This window comes from Nipponia nippon, unplaced genomic scaffold (assembly GCF_047370975.1).
Source record: "Nipponia nippon isolate SJK-2023a ecotype South Korea unplaced genomic scaffold, ASM4737097v1 scaffold_18, whole genome shotgun sequence".
Taxonomy (NCBI): domain Eukaryota; kingdom Metazoa; phylum Chordata; class Aves; order Pelecaniformes; family Threskiornithidae; genus Nipponia; species Nipponia nippon.
The window spans coordinates 441110-463574 of record NW_028262334.1 but is presented as its reverse complement, the minus strand read 5'-3'; the positions used below and the strand labels follow the sequence as shown (position 1 = coordinate 463574).

The 22465-nt window shown below is 46.3% G+C and overlaps 1 protein-coding gene across 2 annotated transcripts in view; it reads right to left on the bottom strand.

Annotated features, from left to right (window-relative positions):
- The window catches only part of TTC28 (tetratricopeptide repeat domain 28), a 131287-nt gene that overhangs the window by 49892 nt on the left and 58930 nt on the right, over positions 1-22465 (bottom strand). Inside the window, exons 1-2 of one of the 2 annotated variants that reach the window (XM_087754630.1) lie at positions 15677-15857; positions 4328-4835 (exon numbers count right to left, since the gene is read on the bottom strand). In XM_087754630.1, coding sequence (XP_087610756.1) covers positions 4328-4691 — 364 coding nt within the window. In that variant the 5' untranslated portion in view covers positions 4692-4835; positions 15677-15857. Of the gene's footprint in view, positions 1-4327; positions 4836-15676; positions 15858-22465 lie in introns of those variants that run through there. The other variant, XM_087754629.1, reaches the window with a different exon arrangement.

Here is a 22465-nt window from a genome sequence, read left to right as displayed (position 1 = left end):
GGTTCTGACTCAGACTCCAAAATCATCACCTACCAAATATATTCTCTCTTTGTGCATTCCTCAACAGACAAAAATGAGGTTCGTAGATGGATGGGAGATGAAGCCTTCACAGTTCTAAATGTTTTAGTCAGCCTCTTTACTGCCAAGAAAGGAGAAAAACAGTGAGCAAATGTTTACCAGGAGATACCCAGGACAAAACCAAGTAGCATAACAGAGAACAAAGCTGTACTCTCCTCACCCATGGAGCCTGCTATCACATTAGTTTGCTTGAGCTGTCACCCATCTGTTGTGGCCACTTAAGGAAGAAGGATCCAGAAACACACTGTGACTTCAGAACATCAGCATTCTGACTCATTCTTACAGCTATAATCAGTACTTCAAAGCAAAAGAGAGCCGCCTGGTCAGGCAGCTAGACTACGTTCTGGAACGGCACATGAAGGATACAGCAGAACAGACCCAAGACAAGAACCCAGCAGGCAATGAGGGGAGATGGTCAGAGATAGCCTTTACTGCCTTACATAGTGTAAAGCAACAAAAATGGCACAAATTACATTAATTCAGAAGCTTTCTTTCCTTAATGATGCATACAGTTAGAACCGGGTAGAAACCTGTATAAGACATCACCAGAATAATCATAAAAGTTACATTCTGCCTATACAAATCACTGATTTTTCCAATTCGGGCAACAAATTGGTAAAGTGAGAGAGAAAGTGCCAGACTAACTTTCGAACAGTCTTTGCAGCTCCCATGCTGGAGCCTGGCAGGCGGTTACAGCAGAAGTCAAAGGGGCCTCCAGTCCCCCACTAGCATTAGCCAGTGCAGAACAAACCTCTGCATCGTGACGGGGGTCACAGCTGCACCACAGCCTCCAGCTTAGACTGAGGTAACATTGCTCTTGACTGAAACTGCTCTTTCAGAATGAAATACGAACATGCTGAAACAGAGCAGAAGTGGTTCTGAAGCTCACCCACGTGGTGGGAGAACCACATCCCAGCCCCCTCCTCAGTGTGGACAGGAGAGCCTAACAGCATCCACCGCCTGATGCACGCTCTGCTGCAATGCAGCTGGCTGGATGATCATGCCTGTGAGCAGTCAGGGATGAGGGAACGGGGTCTTGGGTGAGTTAGCCAGTCCTTCAGCAACTAGGGAAGAGACGGCCAAACATAACCACCATTTTTTGACGCTAATTGCAAAAACGCTTCAAGAGAAAATATCTGGCACCTCTGGACAACACACCAAGCACATGAAGATAGGCACAGAAGTTTTCTTGTAACTGCAAAGAGACGCTAAGCACCAAGGGAGATACTTTATACTGTGTTTTGTTAATAAGCTGAAGTGTCCTCTCTCTGTCGCAATGGGAACCCTTAAGAGCTGCAGAGGCTGAAAAGCCAGCTCTCTACATGGAGCCTTGGCATTTGGAAACACCATCTGCTTTACAAAGGTTGACAGTCTGAGACTTCTGGTTAAACTCCACATCTCCTTGTTGTGAAGGGCTTGATAACTTGTGACTTGCCCTCAGTCCATTACCTTCTGCTTACCGAGTCACAGAGCGCATTACATCTCCCTGCAGAGCACTACAGCAGCTGGGCTATGTTATATTCTGTGTCTGTCTTGCTCAGCATTAGATAATACACTTAAGAGAGCTTTCCATCTAAATCAGTGAAATGCAAACAGAACATTTCTGTTGCTTCAGCAAAGAGGCCAACTCTAACATTCTGGCTTGGAAACACACATTTAGATACTTTTTTTTGCCTGTCAGCATGGTTATTTTGATGAGGTTTTGTTTTGCATGTGGATTAGATGAAAGAGACAATTAAGACTTGACTTTTTAATTGGTACTGGATGCATTTTAAACAACAGTCATACACTTTCTCAACAAGAACTGCATGTTCTCTTTCTCCAGTATAACTTAACTCTGACAGAGAAGACATAAAAATATAGCCAAATAACAGCTGAAACGTGAGATCCTGCACTCAGAAGCTAGGAAAACTATTCTAATACAAAGTGTAGAGTGACTGAGTCAGCATACCAACTGAAAGTTATATTTAGGCTTAAATCCAACACAAGAAAAACATTCTCTGCTGCACCAAAACTCTTTCCTTTTTTTTTTTTTTTAAAAACAAAATTTCTGGAATTACATGCTGAAAGCATCATTAAATCCAATGCTGTAAGATTAATAATGATCTTAAGATGAATCTTCTAGTCCCAACTTGACTGATTTTGAGCCAGCAAAATGGTGAGAGAATTTAAACCACAAGTGAGTACTGTGAAAGGTTGAGGAACAAGAGCAAGTTGCTTCCTTTTGCAGCAGTGCTTGTTTCATTCTGGGATGAGGTAAAGCAACTACAGCGAGTATCAGCACTTGCAGTAAATTGCTAAGTCCATGGTGTCTCAGCATTTCTGTACCGGTTTGTTGGGGTTTTTTTATGATGCTGAGCAGCACAGAGACAGCCTCCATTGAACACGCAGGCAGTTAGAAGAAATGCTACAGAACTTTAATTAAGCTCTTTCTTCTAGCAAAAGAGCTGTGGTCTGCCCAATGGCAAAGGGCTCACAAAAACAAGAGGAGACAATACGGAAAACCCAAGATGGCTCATCACCACACCGACGTAGGGGGAAAAAACCAAAACCAAGTGTCAGCTTCCATTTCCGCAGGCTGCATTTCCCGAATTTGCTCAGAAAGAATTGGGGCAATTCTCCAGAAAGCAGCAAGTGCTTCAGAGGGGAGGTGAATGAAAGTGGTTTTGATCTCCGGAGGTTTGCCAGTGCTGCTCAGAGCACATCCACCCCCATTTTATAGGTGCTCACGGCTGAACACAGCTTTGCCATCTCCCAGTAACTATGGCAGCAGAACAGCCTGCACACCTCTGGTCAGCTTCCACTGGAAGCAAAACACATTAAGTTAAGCTTCACAGCAAGAGGAACTTTCCCTCAGTCCTGACCATGAGCTGGGAAGCCACCGTGTTCTCCAAGCATAGCCAAGGACAACGTCTCCATCTCCCCCACCAAGGACCCAAAGTTTACATCTCCCCATGCTCCCTGCTGGGACAATCCAAGGTCCCATCCCTGTACAGACCAGCGGATCTCTCACGTCTCTGCGTCTCCCCAAGACCAGCCACATGCTGGCAGCAGAGATGAGGGATGCAGTTTGTGCTTTGCTAGATGCATCTGCTGCTGTTCTCTGCAAAAGCCCTTACATAAATGTTACAGGAAGCCAGATGCAAGGCTTTATCCCCCCAGCCCTCTTGCCCATCAGGTGCTCTGTCACACTAACAGAAACGTTATCAGTGCTCACTGCTCTGTAATGCTAAGCGCTTCTGCCTCACAAACCTATTTTGCCTCACACATTTGCCCTAATTTGTGTAAAGGAGGAGATTTGCAACACTAATTAGAAAGCTAGGCCTGTTTTGTTTTCTCCAGTTCACCTTATCTTCTTCATTCAGCTCCTGAAGACTCAGCTATTAAGAGAAATTAAGTAATTCATCAAGCCCTTTTCAATTACCTGCTGTTGATAACATCAGAGTACAATTAGCATCTACAAATGAACCAAGTGCCAACTGCCAAGCAGAAACAGAAGCTAATTTACAGCGTGGGGCAGCCTGCAAGAGCTGAGATTCAGGGGCTGCCAGCAAACACATATTTTGTTATACCAGCAACAGCCCTGTTCTGCCACTCCCAGCCAGCTGAGAACACATCCCTAACGACAGCTGGAACATCAGCAGAGCAAACACCGCATCCCACAGCAGAGATGGAAATGCATCTTTGGTCGCTTCCACATCTGGTGCTGTGAAGAAACAGCAGGAATGGACTTCACTGATGTAATTCAGTCCTTCCCAGCCTGCCAGCAGGATGCCAGTGTCTCTCCTTAGAAGAACATGAGACTCCTACACTCTATTATTTGAATGAGTACATTCTGAAAACAAACTTAGTTAGGATTTCACCCATGTGTCTCCCAACTTAGAAGGCAGCAACATATTGACATACCCAGCTGACAAGCTCCCAAAGAAACAGCCAGGTAATAAACCACATCACTTCTTGCCTTAGTGCAAGACTTATTTCTGATACCTGAAGAGCTCTTCAAATGCACTTTACCTTTTCATTTCCCTTCTGCCATGAGCTTGTGACTTCTGGTGCCTTTCTAAGCAGGTTAATAATTGAACAAGGGATGCATTACATTGGCACACGACCTGCCAAGTGCCTGTTTAATTTATGAAGACAGTCTGGTGAAACTGGGGTAACTAAGAAGACAGCACACAGCAAGCCTCCTGCAGCAGCTCTGATAGTCACAGCATTCCCTGACAAATTCTGCTCCATGGCAGGGCCTTACCTAGATTGGAGGAGGCTCTGCCTTCAGCAGCTCGGTCCTGCAGGCTCTCAGCGATGTGCAACTGTTCTTCATGGTACTGCTTAGCCCTCTCCAGGTCCTGCATACATCTAGCTGCATGGCCCAAGCCAGCATAAGCTCGCATCTCAATGGCCTTCTCAGCCAGCTCCTGAGCCAACTCCAACACATAGTTGTGGTAGGACATGGCTTTGTCGAAGTTCCTCCGGTAGTGGTAAGCACTGCCTAAGTTGCTGTAGGCTCGAGCTTCCTCCCGCTTGTTCCCCAGCTCCTTGGCGATCTTAAGATGTTGTTCATGGCACTGCACCGCATTTTCAAAATCCCCCATTGCAATGTACACTGCTCCCATGTTGCCCAGCTCCCGTGCCTCAGAGAGCTCATCTTTGGACTGCTTTGCAAGGAGGACACACTGCTTGTGGCTAGCCAGTGCATTTGGGTAGTCCCCAATGGCTGTGTACACATGGCCCAGACTGCTCAGTGCTGAGGACGCTGCCTGCAGAGATAAGAGAGAAAAAGTAAGTACAAGTATTAATGGAAACAAGTCAGAGGGCCCCAGTCCTAGAAATCAAAGCCACAAAAGGCTATTCTGGAGAAAGAATGTGACTAGCAGCTAGAAAACCTGCTCTATGCAGTTCCTCTACACCCCTCAGGGCAGCTCAGGCAGAGGCAGCAGGAATGGGGTTGACTCAGGAGAACAGGGCTAGGATTACCTCTTTCTCTGAAGCGTACAGCATGTCTGTGTACCCGGTAGAGGGGAAGGACAGCGCTGCAAAGATGCAGAGACCACTGAGGAAGCAGAGAAAGTGATCACTGCAGAAAACTGCACTCCAGGACCACCCTGAGCTGTCCCAGGGAGCAGCGCTTCCTCTACAGACAGCCACACCTCAGGTCACCTCTAATGACTACTTTAACATTTACACTAAGTCCTGCTAACGCAGCAAACAACCCTGTGTATGGCGGCTCTTAAGAAAGCAGACAAATAATGATATTCACCTGAAGAGAACACTGCAAATGAATGCTTGCCTGGTTCTACCCTCTACCCAGTAAGCTCACGTCAAAGCAACACTCCTGAGACCCTGCAGGCTGATGCCAAAGTACTGTCAGAGACCAGCAGCAGAACGCATAACTTGACATAACCATGCTGCAGGCGGAGCCACCACAAGGACTCCGCAGTCTCTTCTTTCCAGGCTAAACAGCCGTTGGAATACCTGCTGCTGGAAAACTTACACACTTTCAGGCAGCACTCAGCTGGGAGAAGGGAGATGCCTCTGCTGCTTATCTTGCAATACCAGTAGGCCAGTGTGCAGTCACCAACATCTTCACGTACTTCTGCTTGGCTGATCACACCACGCTCTGAAGAGCGCAGTTCTTACTGTGCAGCATCAGGGTCCTTCTAGCACAACACCATTTGTTATTGAGCCCCAAACAACCTTGGGACTGCAGCAAAGACAACAGTATTTCAGCAGCTGGAGCCTCTGTCCCCTGGGGACATCTTAAATAAATATAGCTGTTTGAAAACCTGAGTTCTTACCACTGAGAAACAGCTGTATTTAACAAGACAAATTATCTGAGAATCAGATTCTTTTGCCCACTGCATCTACCAGGACGCAAGCCTTCCTTCCACCTGGCAGAGCCAGAGCATACACAGCCAGACAGCAGGGCAAGAAGCCAAGAGCAGGGATATGTTCCTTCTGCCTAATGCGTATCTGCTGCCTCAGCACGGCTGTTCACTCCAAAGCCCTGACCCCGAGTCCTCCATGGTCCCTGCATATGCATTTCCTCTGCTACCCAGCTGCTGCTGCAACCCAATTCCACAACAGCCATCTTTTCCAAACCTCCAGAAAGGAGCAGTCAGGGTGAGTGACTGCACAGAGATCGGTCTCACCCCTCCCTAGCACCCTAGCTCAAGAAAGATCCAGTCCACCCTTCCACCTGAGATGGTGACACAGCATCTCAGGACACTTGTCCTTACTATCTGAAGTGGCATAACCCCGTGCTACCAACGAAGAGGCAGCCTCACCCTTTTCTGATCCTTGGCTGTGCGCACCCAGTGCACCCTGAGGCTAGCGTTTGTGTCCATGTGGCCGAGCCTGAGCTCCCCAATCACCGGTTCAAATTTCCTATTTCCGAACAGGCAAGATCTTCGCACTGAGTGGCGTGATGGGGGGAAGAGCAGCTCAACCACACCACCAGGCTGCAAGCAGGTGGGGCCCCTTCGGCTGTTCCAGTGTTGGGAAGAAAGGCATGCTCCCTCTGTTCTTGCTTTCTGAGCTCAACCACTGGAGGGACCTGTGTGGCATACTTTAATTTTGCTACTCCCCTCTTGCTATGACTTGGATAGCCCTCCAGTACAGCTGATACCGGTGCTGTTTGTTTAAGGAGCAAACACACTTTACCTTTCAGGGTGTAATATCCCTAGACGCAACACCAAAAGCTCTCCCATGAAATGGGATTCCATATGGTAAGTGCAAGGAGTACAACTGAAAGCACCTCACCGGTCACGCCAACCAGCTATCTCCAATTTCAACGCCACGGAGCTGGAGAAAGGCTTCAATACTATACCACTGATAAACACACCAGCCTAATCCCCAGAGAATGCAAGACCAGCTGCAAAAAGTGAGCTTCGTGCTCTGCATGCATGAGATGTGACTCAGACCACAACTCCGCAGCAAGGTTCAGTCAGCAAGAGGACCTTCAGGGTTAAACTCACCTAAGACATTGCAGATTCAAGCCCAACTCTTTTAGTTGTTCTAAGCAGCTGCCTCTTCCACACTACAAGCGCGCAGAAATGCACACTGACATAAAGGTTGGAAGGAAACACTTACTGAAATTAAGCAACTGGAGAAGCTAAGGGATGGTGGTGGCTCCCTATCAGTGCCCAGAGTGGCGATGATGAACCTCTCCAACCCACCCAGCACCAGACCAGGAACTCCTGCCATGTTTACCTGCAAAGTCATACATCTGCCCGCAGGAGCTACACGACCTAGAGAGCTTTCCCTCACCCTGCGCATTCCCTCTGGACGATCGCCTCGCCTTGACAAACTGGTATGTTCCTGCTTGGCTCCCACCTGCAGACTGGCTGTGCCCCACAGATATAGGATTTTAATTCCTTTCTCAAAGGCAAATGATTAACCTCTTCCTGGCCACACTATCTAGAGATCAGATATAAAAAGAAAGCAGATCAGAAAATCTCTTCTACAGGAGGGGAGCTGGCTCAGCACCTCTCAACTGGAACCACATTTTGCTATTGAAATTGCATCCCTGAAGAAATGAGCCTTTCATGACTTTCAAAAACAGTGGCAGGAGAAACCTTCCGAAAGATTATTTTTACTAAAATTACATCACAATTGGAAGAGTAATGCTAAGTCAGGAAGACCTGTGGGCCAGAGCAAGAGGAAGAAAGCACAGGTGACAAATTATTTTTGTGATCAGCAGCATTAACAGAGTAATATTTGCACACTGAGGAACTATAAACACGCTGTGCTGATACAAATTAATAGAGAAACCATCTTTTCTGATACAAGAACCTGAGATGACAGATTAGCTATTAAACACAATTTATAGGTCATAAGATAGAGAAGTTATAAGGAAGCTCTCCCTTGGCCAGTTCCATAAATAGCTAAGCTGCATTTGCTCTCCCTGAGGCATCCTTTCAGGCAGCTTAATTATAATGGAAGAAGCGCCAGAATTCAAAATGTCTTAAGTTTTTTCACTTAGTGCTGCAGATGAACTTCATTCAACACAAGGGACAATGCAAGAACAGCAGTGGTAGAGCAGCAGCCGCCCTTAGGAAGCCCAGCAGCATCCTGCAAGGCCACGGTGCCACTTCACATGACAGCAGGACAGGAAAGCCTTGGGCTCAGTCCCACAGATGGCCAGCGCTGTACTGATTTCATGCTGCCAATACATGCTACAATGAACTAGAAATAAGTCGCTTTTGCTGCTGTAATTACCCCAGACTAGAGAGGGGAGCAGCTAGCAGCAACTCTTCAGTGACATACATCCTAGTGACAGGCTGGGGACAAAGCTACTGAACATGCTGCCATACGGTCAAATGGTTTCTTGGGCTTGGGAGATGTTTCTCCAACAGCAAGCACCACAGGTGGTGTGAAAACCAGCTAAACCCTCCAGAAATAAGTGATTTACAGCTTCTGCAGAAACACAGGCATTCATGAAAGGAGAAATCGCCTCTGTTGGGATGAGGAAGCCAACACTAGTTCATGCTGGTAGCACTAGAGACACAGGGTCTCCAGCTGGATACAAGCTGGACAGACAAGCTTCCTGCAGGATGGCAAGGCGGAAGGGACGGGCTCTTCTTCAGGCACAGGCACATGGCTCAGAACATCAGCGACCAAAGCCATATCCACTCCAAAAGTTAGCTCTGCAGGATACTCTGCAGAGCACTGCTGACTTCACTTCACTCCTACCTCCCACAGCTCCTCCTCCCGCTGGAAAATTCCACATCACCAGCTAGACCTGGCATTCAGCCGGCCGCCACAAGATGGGCGCCCAACAGGACAGCAACGCCTCGCGACCTGGACCTGCCAAGTGCGGCAGCTGGCTGAGAGGGCTGCAGCTCCTCGCTCCCAGAGGGCAGGCACTGGCAGAGGCCCCAGCCCCTCCTCAGTGCTGCCGCGACTGCCCAGGCTGCACAGGCAGGACCAGCTGCCTCAGTGCAGGCAGCAGCAGGCAAAGCTGGGAGGAGGCCCTGCTCCATCTTGGTCAGATTTGCTGCAGCGTCAGGGCAGTTTGGTCCTGGACGGGCTCTGGAGCAGCCCAGTGAAGTAGCTTTTTGGCTGACACCAGTGAGGAAACGCTGTTATCTAAAAGAGGGTCTGAGGGAGCTTGTTTTGAGGCTGCTACAAAATCAACATGAAAATTTTTGCTCTGAATTTTAATCCACTTTTATGCAAACGTTCATGAAGATTAATATATACATAGTATTGAGTCATTTGCAATCTCCCTAGGAAAAAAAAGGGAAAAACTAGATACATGCAGACATCTTGCACAAGCCCAGACCAAAACACTGTGTGGGGCCCATTACAGACTTCAAGGTACGTCGGAGCTCCCTTCGTTTTGCTGATGAGCAACACACTCACTGCTGCACAGGACAAACCAGCAGTTAAAACACAGCACAATGCAATCAGCAGAACAGATTCAGCAGCCTCAATTAATTCTAGAAGACAGGCCACCACTACCAGCAGCACTTCTGATATAACTGGGAAGAGAATGGAAATGTCTTTCTGGAAAACAAGGAGTCAGTAAAAACTGTTGTCTCTCAGGGCTGCTAAAGAAAAAAAAAAAGTGGACATGTATGCGTGCAGATTGCTGAATAAGATGAGCTATGGCAAAGAGCCATCTAGACAGAGACTCAGATGATGTTAATGCGCTATGGCTAGCAAAAAGAGGCATAAATGGAAAGCAGCAGATCTCAGACCTTCTGTGCACAAGAGAAACTTGCCAGATGCAGAGACTGCTCATACCGTACACGGGAAGAAATCTTTAGGAGGTCTCCTAGACTGGGAAGTGGATCACAGGAGGTGAAATTTATGGGGCTGGAAATGTTTATTCTCAGGGCTCCTAATCCCTTTGCCCAACAGCATTTCCAGATCACAGTAAAGCCCCAGAATAAAGGGTACAGGCTTGGCAACCATTCTCAGGGCATGCAGAAAGACTTGGCTTAAACATCTGAGTGCCCAGGGCTGGATCATCCAAACCAGGATGTAGGAGCAGAATAAGAGAAGCAGAAAAGACAAATAAATAGGAAGAGACAAAAAGAGAAATAGAAAATGAAGGGTAAAGGGCTGAGAAGAAATAACCCAACATGATTAGAAAGATGGGGCTGTTTCCAGAGGCTAGGCTGCTGCTCACGCAGACAGCTAGACAAAGACAGGAAGGCCACCTCTACCCTCTGACATGGCCTTCACACCAATGCTCCCCACGTGTTTTATTCTGCAGCAGCTTCCACTGTTAACTGATCCAAGTGCTCCAAGAGAAGCACTTCTCAGTCACCTTGGAGTCTGCATGAGCAGAGCCTACGGCACTTCTGGCTTCCCCAGGGCTGGCTGCCTGCAGCATCTCTTCTCTAGCAAGATAAATATCTGTACTCCTTATGTGGTTGTGGGGGCAACCAGTGGCAACTGTGGAGCTTGACATCAAAGCAGCATTTAGGAACAATTTGGTGATTACATCTGCTGGGGGACACCAATGACTCATTTCAGGGGGTTAGTAATAGGATTCCAAAAGATAAATTCATCACTGTATACTTAATAAAATCCTCTGCATAACAGGATCCACTGGGAACTCTAAGTGGCTCACACATTGGGCCAACAGGGTAGGGGTATTCCCATATGTACTGGTGTAAGAGTCAAAATGATGCAGGGAGAGTACAAGGTTGACACTAGCTGTGCACGTGAAATGGGCTCCAGCTGTGCTAGCACAAACCTCTGCTTGGCAGCAGGGTGATGGGAGACTACAGCTTCATACCAGTCGGGTTTTGCATCAGCAAACAAAGAAAATCAATGCTTTATATATCTGACAAAGACAAATTTCACAGTGGGGATTGCTTACACCTCCAATTATGCAATTTATCACTTTAATAGAAAGCAGATTCTTCTGCCACTGAGCTAAGGCACAGAAGGGAGTTCTCAAAAAGGTTTCTAATTGCTATCTTTTTCATGGGAGCAACAGCGAGCTTAGGTTTTTCAGCTCAATAAGGTAAAGAGTCTGATGTTAAGCAGATGTGCCTCACAGCATGACAACTAATAGGGACCTGGTGACTTGGAGAGATGTGTTTCTTAGATATTTCACCCTTGCCAGAGAATGGTCATTTCCCAATTATGTTACATTTAAACAATTCTTTAACTGATTGCACAGCCTCCTTAAATGAAAACACTGTATAATAATTCTAAAATGGGCAAGGTGAAAATGCTCTGCCTGGTGTCTCACTATAAGCTAGCCTTAATCCCCAAACACAGACACCAACTAGGACTGATCAGAGATCGAGCTTTTACAGCTAAGGTGGGGAAATAACTGGCACAGACTAAGCATTTGTGAAATTCAAAAGCCTGACTGCAGCATGCTCTTGCATGCTGTTTTCTCCACTTCCATTCTCCCTCTGGGCATGGGGTAACAGCAGTGCCTGATCCTACACGATGCAGTGGAGCTGTATCCAAAAGATCAGCCATGCATACTCATAAAATCTGTACTCAGGACAGTCAGCAGTATGCTCTTTTCGAGAGCCAGCATATCTCCTCATACGCATGCTCTTGCTCTTGAATGCAAGCAAAGGTTTCCTGGTTCATTGAGTGTATTTTGGGGGTGGTGAGGGGAACGCAGCTGCCACAGGTTGTTTCTGAACACACACACACACGTAAAAAATTACTTAAATCTGAAAGCATTAACAGGATGAATTCTGCTGGCTTCACCATAAAGATTAAAATCTCACCATATCTTACATCAGCGTAACTTTTCTGTGTAGGAAGTATAGAAGTTAGCTTACAGTAATGCAACACTGTGTAAGCATTTAAGCTCTTTCTGTAGGAAAGCACGTAAGCTCTGTTTTACAGGTATGGGCTATGTAACTGCTGTGCACACAGGCAGGACAGTAGCATAACAGGGGATGAGTACTTTCAGGACCTACCAAAATGATCCAGTGGCTGTAAATTGCACTTTATCTCCGCTTCTGTTAAGCCCCTTTATCATTTCTTCAGAATCCACTGGTATTCCACAGCTAGCCTTGGAGATCTCCTGATTTATGTACTAATGCAAGTTTCACACCCAAATACAGCAGGTGCCCAATCAACACTCAAACCTGCCCTTCCCTCCTCCCTCAAAGGCAAGGCTCATGTGCCAGTACCACGTCCAGCTTTTTCCTTTGTGTGGCATGCTTTTGAAAATAAGAAAGGAAGCGGCAGGCAATATTCTGCTCCTGTACATTATCTGTACACAGGAAGAAGGAACGGATTTGCTTTTAGGTAATTATTTCTTGGGGAAAAAAAAATACACTGGAATCAATATCCCTGTCAAATCCAATTTATTTGTAGAAGGTCTCAGTCTTTTACATAGAAACTACCCAAAAAGTAAACCCCAAAGAAGCCAAGGCCATGGAACAGAAGCACTATTATCTGAATGTCTGGAAGGAACTTTGTAACTACTGCTAACTGAAAGGAAATAACCAGGAATTAACGATACAACAGAAAAACTCAAAACATACAGCAGGAAGAGATAGCTCCAGTCGCCTCTTGATTAATGGATTAAATCCACAGCTCTGCAGGTGTTAAGGACTTGCTGCTCGTGACAGAGGCTGCCATGCGTTGTGCTTACAATCCACTCCCAGCCCTCTCTTTCCTTACTTGTTCAGGGCAATGATGATGTTCTGGAGGACTGATCATTCTTCCTGTTTCATGGCAAAAGAATCATGCAAATTATGTGAATCCAGGCAAATCTGAACAGCATCATGGCCCGACTGTCAGGTTATTCAAAGTCAGTCATCTTCCTGAAACCAAAGGCCTCAAAGGGAACACTGACTTTCAGCTGCTCATTTGGAGATCAAAATAACACCGCTCCAGTGGAAAATCCATTTACTTGATCTCCTCCATTATCACTTAGGAGCTAGAGGTCCACTTCTGCCTAGAAAACTTGTAAAACCAAACCTGGGTTACTCCCTTAACAGAACTGCACATATTCTTGACCAAGTTAGCAGGTTTTTGCTGGAAAGCAAAAGCAGCGACTAGTCCACACCGATATCCATTTCTTAAGAGTAAAACCGCTTGTCACTCACACTGGAAAGGCTGTTCAGGTTCACTGTGCGAGCTGGCGCAGCACACTCGCTGTGCGAAGGCTGGGTACCCAGGAGGAGCACGCTTCTTTTCTGGGGTGGGCTCTGCAGCACTGAATTCTCATTCCACAAAGGAAAGGAAGTCATGCAAAATATACCAGCCCAGGAACACCACAAAGTAGACCTGAGCATCAAGTCTAAGCACCACCTGGGGCTCCCATATCTTTATCGCAAGTAGCCAAAATTTGGTAGCTTTCTGGACACAGTCTAAAAGGCTCCTGTGTGAAATCGCTTTAGGGAAGCTGGCTGACTTGACATTTTTAATGATGATGTAAGAAAAAGAAGCCCTCAGTTAAAACCACAAGCTTCTCTGAGGTGGTGACATTGAGGAGTGACTCATGCCCTGGTCAAAGTCAGTCCTGGAAGACTAAGCCAGCGCATTACAAATTTGGATCTCACAGAACCCAGAGAAGCTCTTTGTGCAGGCAAAGACATCTCTTAACTCCTACAGTGGCGTGTTGACCTGTGCCAATCCTAACACTACTCCTGCTCATAAAGCTGGATACCACTTCACTGGAAACTCAATATGGGAAAGCCTTGGCTGAGGCGGGCCTTCAGAAAACCCAAAGAGCACTGCTCCCTGAGCTGCAGCTCTTACACAAGTTTTCTGCTTCATTTCTTTTACTGCAATTGGGTACAGGCCTCAGTAGAGTGCTAGGTTTTGCAGATACTGTGAGAGGTAAGTAAAACCAGAATACTGCATTTCTTTCAGCTAAAATCCGTGTGCTGTGGAGGTCAAGTGGGGACATTTAAAGGAGATCCTCAGGAAGTATTACATTTCCCTTTTGAGTCACAAGTCCAAACAAAACAAAGCATATGGCCATTTAGCACATTCCCAAGTTTCCTGCACTGGTCAGACTTCCCTTCGTTCTGCTTAATCCTACAACATTTGAACTGGACAAACCTCTATGAATCCAGTCAAGCCGACTTTCTCTAAAAAGAGCTGCTAAAGACAAAAAGAGAAAGGCAAAGAATTTATGCTCTCTTTTACAAATCCAACTACTTGATGCTCAGGCACTATGGCTGCTTACATCATGGAACTCATTCTCTCACCCACGCAGGCAATTCAGTCTAAGATGTGATGCAGTGCTAGTGCCGTAGAAGATCCAGAATCCCCAAATGAACTCATATGGCAAGTGTTTTCCTAGCAGCTGGTACGAGCCTTCCTCCAGGGTATGAGGGAGTTTGCCCCAGATCCCTAATAAAGCAAGGCTACCGTCTGCAATGAGAGGCTGAAATCAATGAGGCAAAGGATAGCACTGCACTTTTTAATGAGGGTTTTAATGTATACCTACATCACAGGTCAGACTATTGAGTCCCAGTGGCTAATCAGAGGCCCCTCAAAGACCATCTATCTGAAGTGTAAGTATACATGGCAACAATATGAACTGGAAAGTGTAAGTCTAACTTTGTATACCCAACAACAGAGCCAAACATCTGGGCCAGAAAAAGACCAAACTTTAGTGAACGGAACTATGCTGAAAAAAGCATCCAGGAGGACATTCTGCAGACTGAGTCAGATCTCTCACAAGCTCTCTCACATTAAGCTGAAATCACAACACCTGCAGAACCTGAAACTTCAAGGGCAGCAGGGGTAAAAATAAAGCTTCTGTCCTATTAGGAAATCTGGAAAACGAGTCTGCCCCACTCTAACCTAGCTCTGTGCTGGCTGCTTCACACCCCTTCTTCAGCAGCCCTCCACAGAGGGATTCAGCACACCTGGGCTACCCTGATCTGCTCAGCTGGGTCCTCCTAGCAAGTGGCCAGGATTGAGGTTTCAGTTCTATAAATCAGGTCACTCTCAAGTCTAGTACCAAATCAGCAATGATTCTGGAAGACCTGGGCCAGGATCTGCAAACGCCTCCTCAAAAAAGCTGGGAAAGTGTTAGCACCCATCTCCTCGTAAAACAAGCAAACTCTTCGGTCCTACACAGACCTGAAGATGACAACACTGCTTTTGGTGTGAACGGCATGTGTCTTATAAAACAAAAACCACTCTACCCACAGTTAGTCTCAACACAGCAACAATCGGGCACACGTGCTGGGATGCCCTATGGACCCCCCTCCTCCTTCAGCTCAGCCTCCCGGCTGATCCCTGCAAATCCTGTTGGGTCCCACTACCACTTCAGCTGGCAGTCGGGAAACTTCTGCCGATCCAGCCAAGGGTGCATCCGGACCTTACCCCTTTCTGACAGCACAGTACTGGGAGATTGAGGGCTGAAGCTGCACCCTGGGCAGTGAGTGACTCTTGGCAGCTTCCCCCCCCAGTAATAATGAAAATACATATTAAAACCAGCTTGAGATCAGCAAGAAGACTCTGTGGTGCTAGGCTTCGTGCAAAGGCTCAGATTAGATAACAACTTTCAGAGGAAAAGTGACCCTTTCTTTCTCCAAGTATCCAGTCCATGAACTGCAAGGGCTGATCTTTTTACCAGTTTCTGGCTTCTGCAGGTCATTTTCCACTGAGTTCCTAGGAGCTGACGCTGGTGTCTCACCTCTTTGGAGAGCAGGGATTAGGAGCAGTCTTTTGCTTGAGTGGTCAGCAGCCTGATCAACCATTCTGCTGTTTGTAAATCCTGTGTAAAGTGTCACGGGATTTGGAAAGCTGATTCTCACGCAGAGGCTGAATCAAAAACCAGCTAGTTTCAATTTCTTCAAAGTACCTCCAGGACTCAAAAGATCCCCTAAAAGAACCCCAAAGAAAAACAGAAGGCATAATGGAGAAACAAGAGTGAAGAGGTAATCCCATGCACTAAAAATGTTTATGAATATAGATGCACCAACAGTCACCCATTTATCTTCTCGCTGCTTGACCTTTTTGATAAGATACTCGGGGTTTTTTGACACAAGAATAGGACACTCCTGCAAAGTTACCATCTCTGCAATATGTACGCACAGTGCTTATGCAATGGGCTGTAGTCTCTTGATGTTCTTGTGGTATCAGTAACAAAGAGACACCAATTTCTTAACAAAAGCTCTCACATCGTTTCCAACCTCTTCTCTTGAAAAAGCTCAAGAAGTGAAAGCTATTTGCTGTTTAATGCAGTAGCAGTGGTCACACCCCAAACTTGTCATTCCTGCACTTCTAATAGAAGTGGCACATTACCACTAATATAGATTATCAATTAGCAAAGCCCTCCTTGGCCTGTTCCTTACTTCTGGAACTCCAGTCAGATGTGATAAAGCTATAAGGAATAAGGTATATTCTCCTCTTAGTCTTTCCTGTTCATGTTGCTACAGGCAGCAGATAATCCACTTCGGCACACAACTACATAATAAATTATTTTGAAGCAATGACTTCGCTACAGAAGAAGAAAAAAGATAGAAAATAGAAAAGCAGAGAAACAAATACCTTCTCTGCCCATTTTCTGCAAAGCTCTGTCACTTACTGCAGCAAGTACTACTCTCTTACTTCTGCCTCCACAGCCTGTTTCTGACATCTTAGTCAATGTTTTCATGCATGACAAATTGCTTTAGCCTGAAGACTCTTTCCAGTTCTCATTTGTGAGGTATTTATATCCTGTCCTCCTTTTCCAGACTGTTTGCAAACATAACAAGATAGCTGCAGTCACAAGACTTTCAGATTTTTCCTTTCTGAAAAAATCTGGTAGCCCCAGGGACAGACCACCTCTTCACATGGCTGAGTCCCACACAAATGCCACGGGCAGAGAAACTGCTGGGGGCTCCCTCAAGCTGCAGTTAATGAATGAATTTGATTCTTAGCACTCCATCTGAGACTGATGATAGTGAAGCACAGACGAGGAACCAAGTGACCAGGTGATGCTCACTTCAGGATTTTCAGTGAAAAAGAGACAAAGTTGGCCCTATCAGAAATTGTATTTTAAAACACCTGAAAGCCATTTGAATGCAATGGAGAAGGATCCGTGCTATGAATGATAACCCATGCAAAGCTAAATTCCGCATAGAAAGGAGCAGCACCCAGCCCACTGTTGTGCACCCAACTAACTAACGATACATGAGCAGAAGCGTAAACAGAAGGGGTTTCTTGGCAGCAGTTAAGATACCGCTCAGGAAGAACAGGCAAACACAGAAAGAGCCTGTTTCACTATGCAGTATGGGAGGTCTGGGTGTGCTTTCTATTTTCCCAAAGATGTGCTACAGAAATCAGAACCTAATATAAATGAGATTTTGCAAGCACATGTTAGCTAACCAGAAGAGTCTTTACCTCACAGCATACATTTCTGAAATTCTCTTAAAAACTATCACCAATGGTAAGAAAAATCACACACACTTGCAAAGTTTGATTCACATTAAGCTCGGTCTGTGACTGGGAAGTGGAATGGGGTAGTAACAGACCAGCCCTTCCCACAAGACATGCAAGAAGGACGGGCTACAGGACTCTAGCCGGTCTTCAATGTGTTGGTATCTCATCGAGCCTTCCAGGATGGCCTGAACCATGCCAACCCAAGAGAGGGTACAGCATGGAGTACTGCCATGCAACAGAAGCCAGACAGCTCAGATGTGACTGCAGGGACTTAAATCAGTAATGACGAAGAGCCTTCCACCACCTTCTATGCAACATCTCTCCAGCCTGTGCAGTTAAGGGACAGGGAGGTTCACCACCCTCTCTGGAAGCAAAGGAACCATGTTTCTGGCTGCTTTATTGTCCCCACAGCCCCTTTTTAGTGGACTATGCCTTTTCCAGTTATTCTCTTGGCCTTCTCCACACAAATACAGGATGTAGCACATGGAACAAGACGCTTTTGTCAACAGTTCACTACATCACTTAACTATAGAGACAGAAATGCCACGTAACTCACTAGCGGGATCTGAATCAGCCCCAACACACACTTAAGAGCTGTTCGTCACATAACTGAACACTTATGTTAAAAAAGCACTGGATTGATCACAAACAATGTGGACACTGAAGAACAAATTAATTGAGAAAACGTTCCACACCACAGAAATATCATTCTTTGCTTCCTGAACATACATGACAGTACAAAGATGAGTGCACTTCTGTTTGCTATATGCTAGCTAGTCCAGGTTTTTGGTACAGGCATGGAAGCTGTTACCAGTATCAAGTCAGAAAAATACTTCTTCCAGAACGTCATCACACAGTCTGAACAGTTCCTGCTCAACACATGTACCCTTAGCAGCCACAGATGTCTCCTGGGGCCTGGCACATTCCAGGATGCCAGCTGCGTCTGCCCCGAAGGGAAAAGACAGACCTCTGCATGCTCCAAAAACGCAATGCACAGGCTCGTCTCTCTCAGGGGCCAAGCAGCTGCAATGGGACTGAGGAAGCTGTTCACAGCTGGAAAAGCAACTCTCCGTGAAGCGACTTGGCTTGCTCCGGAGAGAACTGCAATGACAGAGCTGGGCAACAGGAGAGCAGCACCACTGACTCTGCAAGGACACGGCACAGCGCAGCCATGTGCCAAAACGTGCAGGCTGCTCACATCCCAGCTACAAGGTCAGGCACTGGCACTGCGGTGAGGAAAGCTGTGCTGCTATTGAGTGTGAGCTCTACTCCAGCTTCATCTCAGTGACAGGCTGCAACAGTGTGAACCTGGGGGAAGTCTACACAGCTGTGGAAGGACTCTGGATGCCTGACAAGGTAACCAGGAGAGGAACCTGGCCCACAACTAATCAGCTGCACATGTTCTGATGAGCTCACTCCACACTAACATGTCCTATGATGGTTTCTCCGGAGAGGAAGGGTTGCACAGATTCACGCTTCCAGCCAAATCTGCAGCACAACTGCAAGGACAGGGACCCTCGCAACTGAAGCACAGTTGTAATTTCATCTCTGGCAGGAGCCCTGTGACTGCCAGCACAGTCCAAACACAGAAATCATTCTGGGCCAGGAAGGGATGCAGGCAGGCAGCCAGGGAGGCATTCCACATTTCGGACAAGCTCTAGTGCCATTCATTCAGAAATAAGTTCAGCTAGGGGCACATCCACCTTGCTCAAGCATGAGCCAGAGCTGATACCACCCTGACACGTTTGCTTGGAGCCGTTCAGCTTGCAGTACCAAAGGTGACCAGTTTACAGCATCAGTAGCACCCCGGCCTTTGCACAACCATCCCAGAGCAGGGCAGCTCAGGGCACTGCAGGCAAGGTTCAGAGCAAACTGGAAGGTCCCATAGGTCGTATTTTAGGAAGAATGAAGACAGAGTCACTCCTGAAGGACAGCTGTGCCACTTCTAACTCAGACTGCGTTCCAGTCTTTTTCCTTATCTAACTCAGCAGAATAGATATTTCTAAAATCATTGGCAAGGAACATAAAAAAAAAAATTCTTTAGCCCCGCACCATAATGCACACAAGGAGTTCAGGCAAAAGGCTAAATACTTACAGCTTTGCTATTTACTGAAGATGTGGCTTGAACAGACAAAGCACGGCAGGAAGGACACCTGGAAAGCATTTCCCTTTCCCTTCAGGATGGGGAAGAAAACCTTGGCTTTACAGAATTTACAGATTTCAGTAGAAAGGAATGAGCTATCTTTCCATCTGCATCTCCTTCTGGAAATAAGAAAGTGAAATTTGATCTTTGACTTGCACAGCCTGACAGTAAGTAGCTGTAGTTTTACAAAATGTAGGAGCTTTATGCTGTGTTTCGTTGCTGGCTCAGGCATGCTTTAAAGGGGACTATGAAAAACTACTAAAATTGCAAACCTAAATAACCACCAACGGCTGAGCTGCACACAAAGTATGTTCAGACAGTTGCAGAATCTGCAAATTACCAGCTGAATCCAGACACCGATTATGCCTGTCGCAGCAATCATATTTCACTAACACTCCTCCTCCAGAGATGCACAGCAGCCAGTTATCCCTGACAACCTTCTATCGTGACAGTCCTCTGATGCCAGCAAAGGTGTCTCATCACAGTCAGCCCCATGGCAATGCTCTCTCTGCAGGAGAAAGTATAGCACCTAACTGGCTTCTTGAGTCTACTGGGCTTTGAGCCCATGGTTTCTCTTTATAATGGAAATTTCTGCATTCTGATGTTTCCCCTACCACACAAGAACTTTCACAGATATGCAAGAGCAAGGTGACAGAAAACCCACAAAAGCCTGCTTAATAAACACCTTTCTTCTATGCCATTTAACCACCCCATTCTAATTATCATCATCATCATCCCCTTTTCCTGCAAATAGTCAACTTTTCTGGAAAAAAATCTTCCGCAGCTGCACCAAACACGACCTCTGCCTTACACTTGCAATCATTTTAAAAAAAACATCCTGAGACAGTAAAATCTAGTTCATCAATTTGGTTACTGAGCATATCCACCTACTGCAGACAATTCTCAGAGCCACATACGCTCGTGGAGATATCAAAGTGCAACAGCCAGCAGCCATAGAAACAGACAGACAGTAACAAGAGGGCATTGAGCCCTAGCCAGTTCTGCATCTATTCCTTCCAGAAACAGCTGCTTCTAGAGCGGAGGCAGGAGGAAATCCCTTCAAAATGGGGCCAAGAATGATTGCTGCAAGCTGTTGGGCATCCTGAGTCAACACAGGGGCAAGCTGGCATTGACAAAGTCTGTCAGTCCATCCTCTGCTCTCCTCTGGACCCCACTGCCCTACCCACAGTCACGCTCCCTGAGAAAAGGGGCAGCAGGAAACAGACTCAAGTCATTCAGCTGCATCTTCATCCCAGCCCCAGGGAGAGTTCAGAGGCTCAAACAATCCTCTTCCTCACCAAAAGCCTTCTGTTCATTCCCGCCTAGTGAAGAGGGATGCTGCATCTTTAACGACAGGCCCAGTTCAGCTCCAAATGTGCCGGCCAGCCAACACACAGGAGCTGCCAGCACCCAGTGGCTTTCTGGCAACATCACCCTTCCCAAAAGCTCAGTGCTGGCAATGCACTTTCACACAAGCATTAATTTTATTATGGTTAGTTTATGATTTTGCCTTACTGCCCTGCTATTTTTGAACGTGGGGCTGTAATAGAAGGCGTCTGACGGCCCAGGAGAGAGGGGAGCTATTACATTGCGGAGTCCCTGCGGTATCGGTGGCCTCTACAAGACAGGATTCAAGCATAGCCTATGTGAAGGTTTGGACACTGAACCCGAGGAGGGGCTCCACAGCTTTCCTTTCCCTTTCCAGTTCTGCTTGTCAGTCCTCACAGCTTCAAAACACTCTCTCAAGTAGTATTTTTCCAAATGAAATGCTTTGGAAAGAACACAGGTCCTTCCAAATGGTCATCAAAAAGGGCCACTCCAACCCATCCTGAGAGATCACCCACCATTAGCTCTACCTTGGCACTCTGGCCTTACAGAATTCGTAACGCAAGACAGTTGTGCACGCCTGCAGAGCAGCTAGAGACGAAGTGGAACAGGGACATGGAGACTAGAGTTACAAGTGTCAAAAGCTTTCACATTTGCTTTTTGATTCCAGCCTGTCCTCTGATCCTGGCATAGCTCATCAGTTGCATTACCCTCACCTAAATCACAGCTCGTGATGTGGCATCAACACATACTACATGGGTTACCTGATGGCTTTCAGAAGATCAGGTTACCTGGTGTCAAAAACGAAGTAATTGGTTCAGAAATATTGTACAGACATAACATTCTGCATCTCCGTTAGTAAAAATGGATAGATTTGTACTGCAAAACAACTAAAATGCACTAGCTATCTTATAAACACCAACAGAGGCAAGACACAAACTGCTTTTGCCGGTAGGCAGCGAACTCCTGGTCTTCCTTCTGCCTTTGCAGTGGCACAGACAGACCCATATGAGCCAAAACTTGGCATGAGAGCCAACACCTGGCTCTGTCCTCAATATCACCTGGCTGGTTTCTTGCAGCAAAGACAGGGTCAGACTGAGTACTTAGCCATCACACCTTGAAGCCTACCATTAAGGAACCAGGCCACCGAATCTGAAAAGGAACTTGGAAGTTCTGCAATTTATGATTTGAAGGGCATGGCTTCTCTGGCATCCTTAGGTTCTTGAAAGATGAATGACCTTGTAGTACTACTCCTAAGATGTAGTAATGTCTTGCATTGATCAGGTAACAGGCAGTCTAGGAGATTAAATTCACCACCTGTTTTTCCTGGGAGGTGATCAAAGGACACAGGTTTTAAGTTCAGTGTCAAGTTCAACTCAGCAAGTTATGCTAAAGGTTAACTTGATCCTTTAAGTGAAACCTTGCCTTGCAACCCTGCTCCATCCTACTCACACATACAGAGTCTTTTATATGAAGACACAGGAATTCACTAGAGTTTATCTTCTATTGGGACTTTAAGTAATTACTGAATCTGATCTTCTGCCCCAACATGTCTCTCTACAAAGCATCAGTTTGATTTATTTCCCGTTT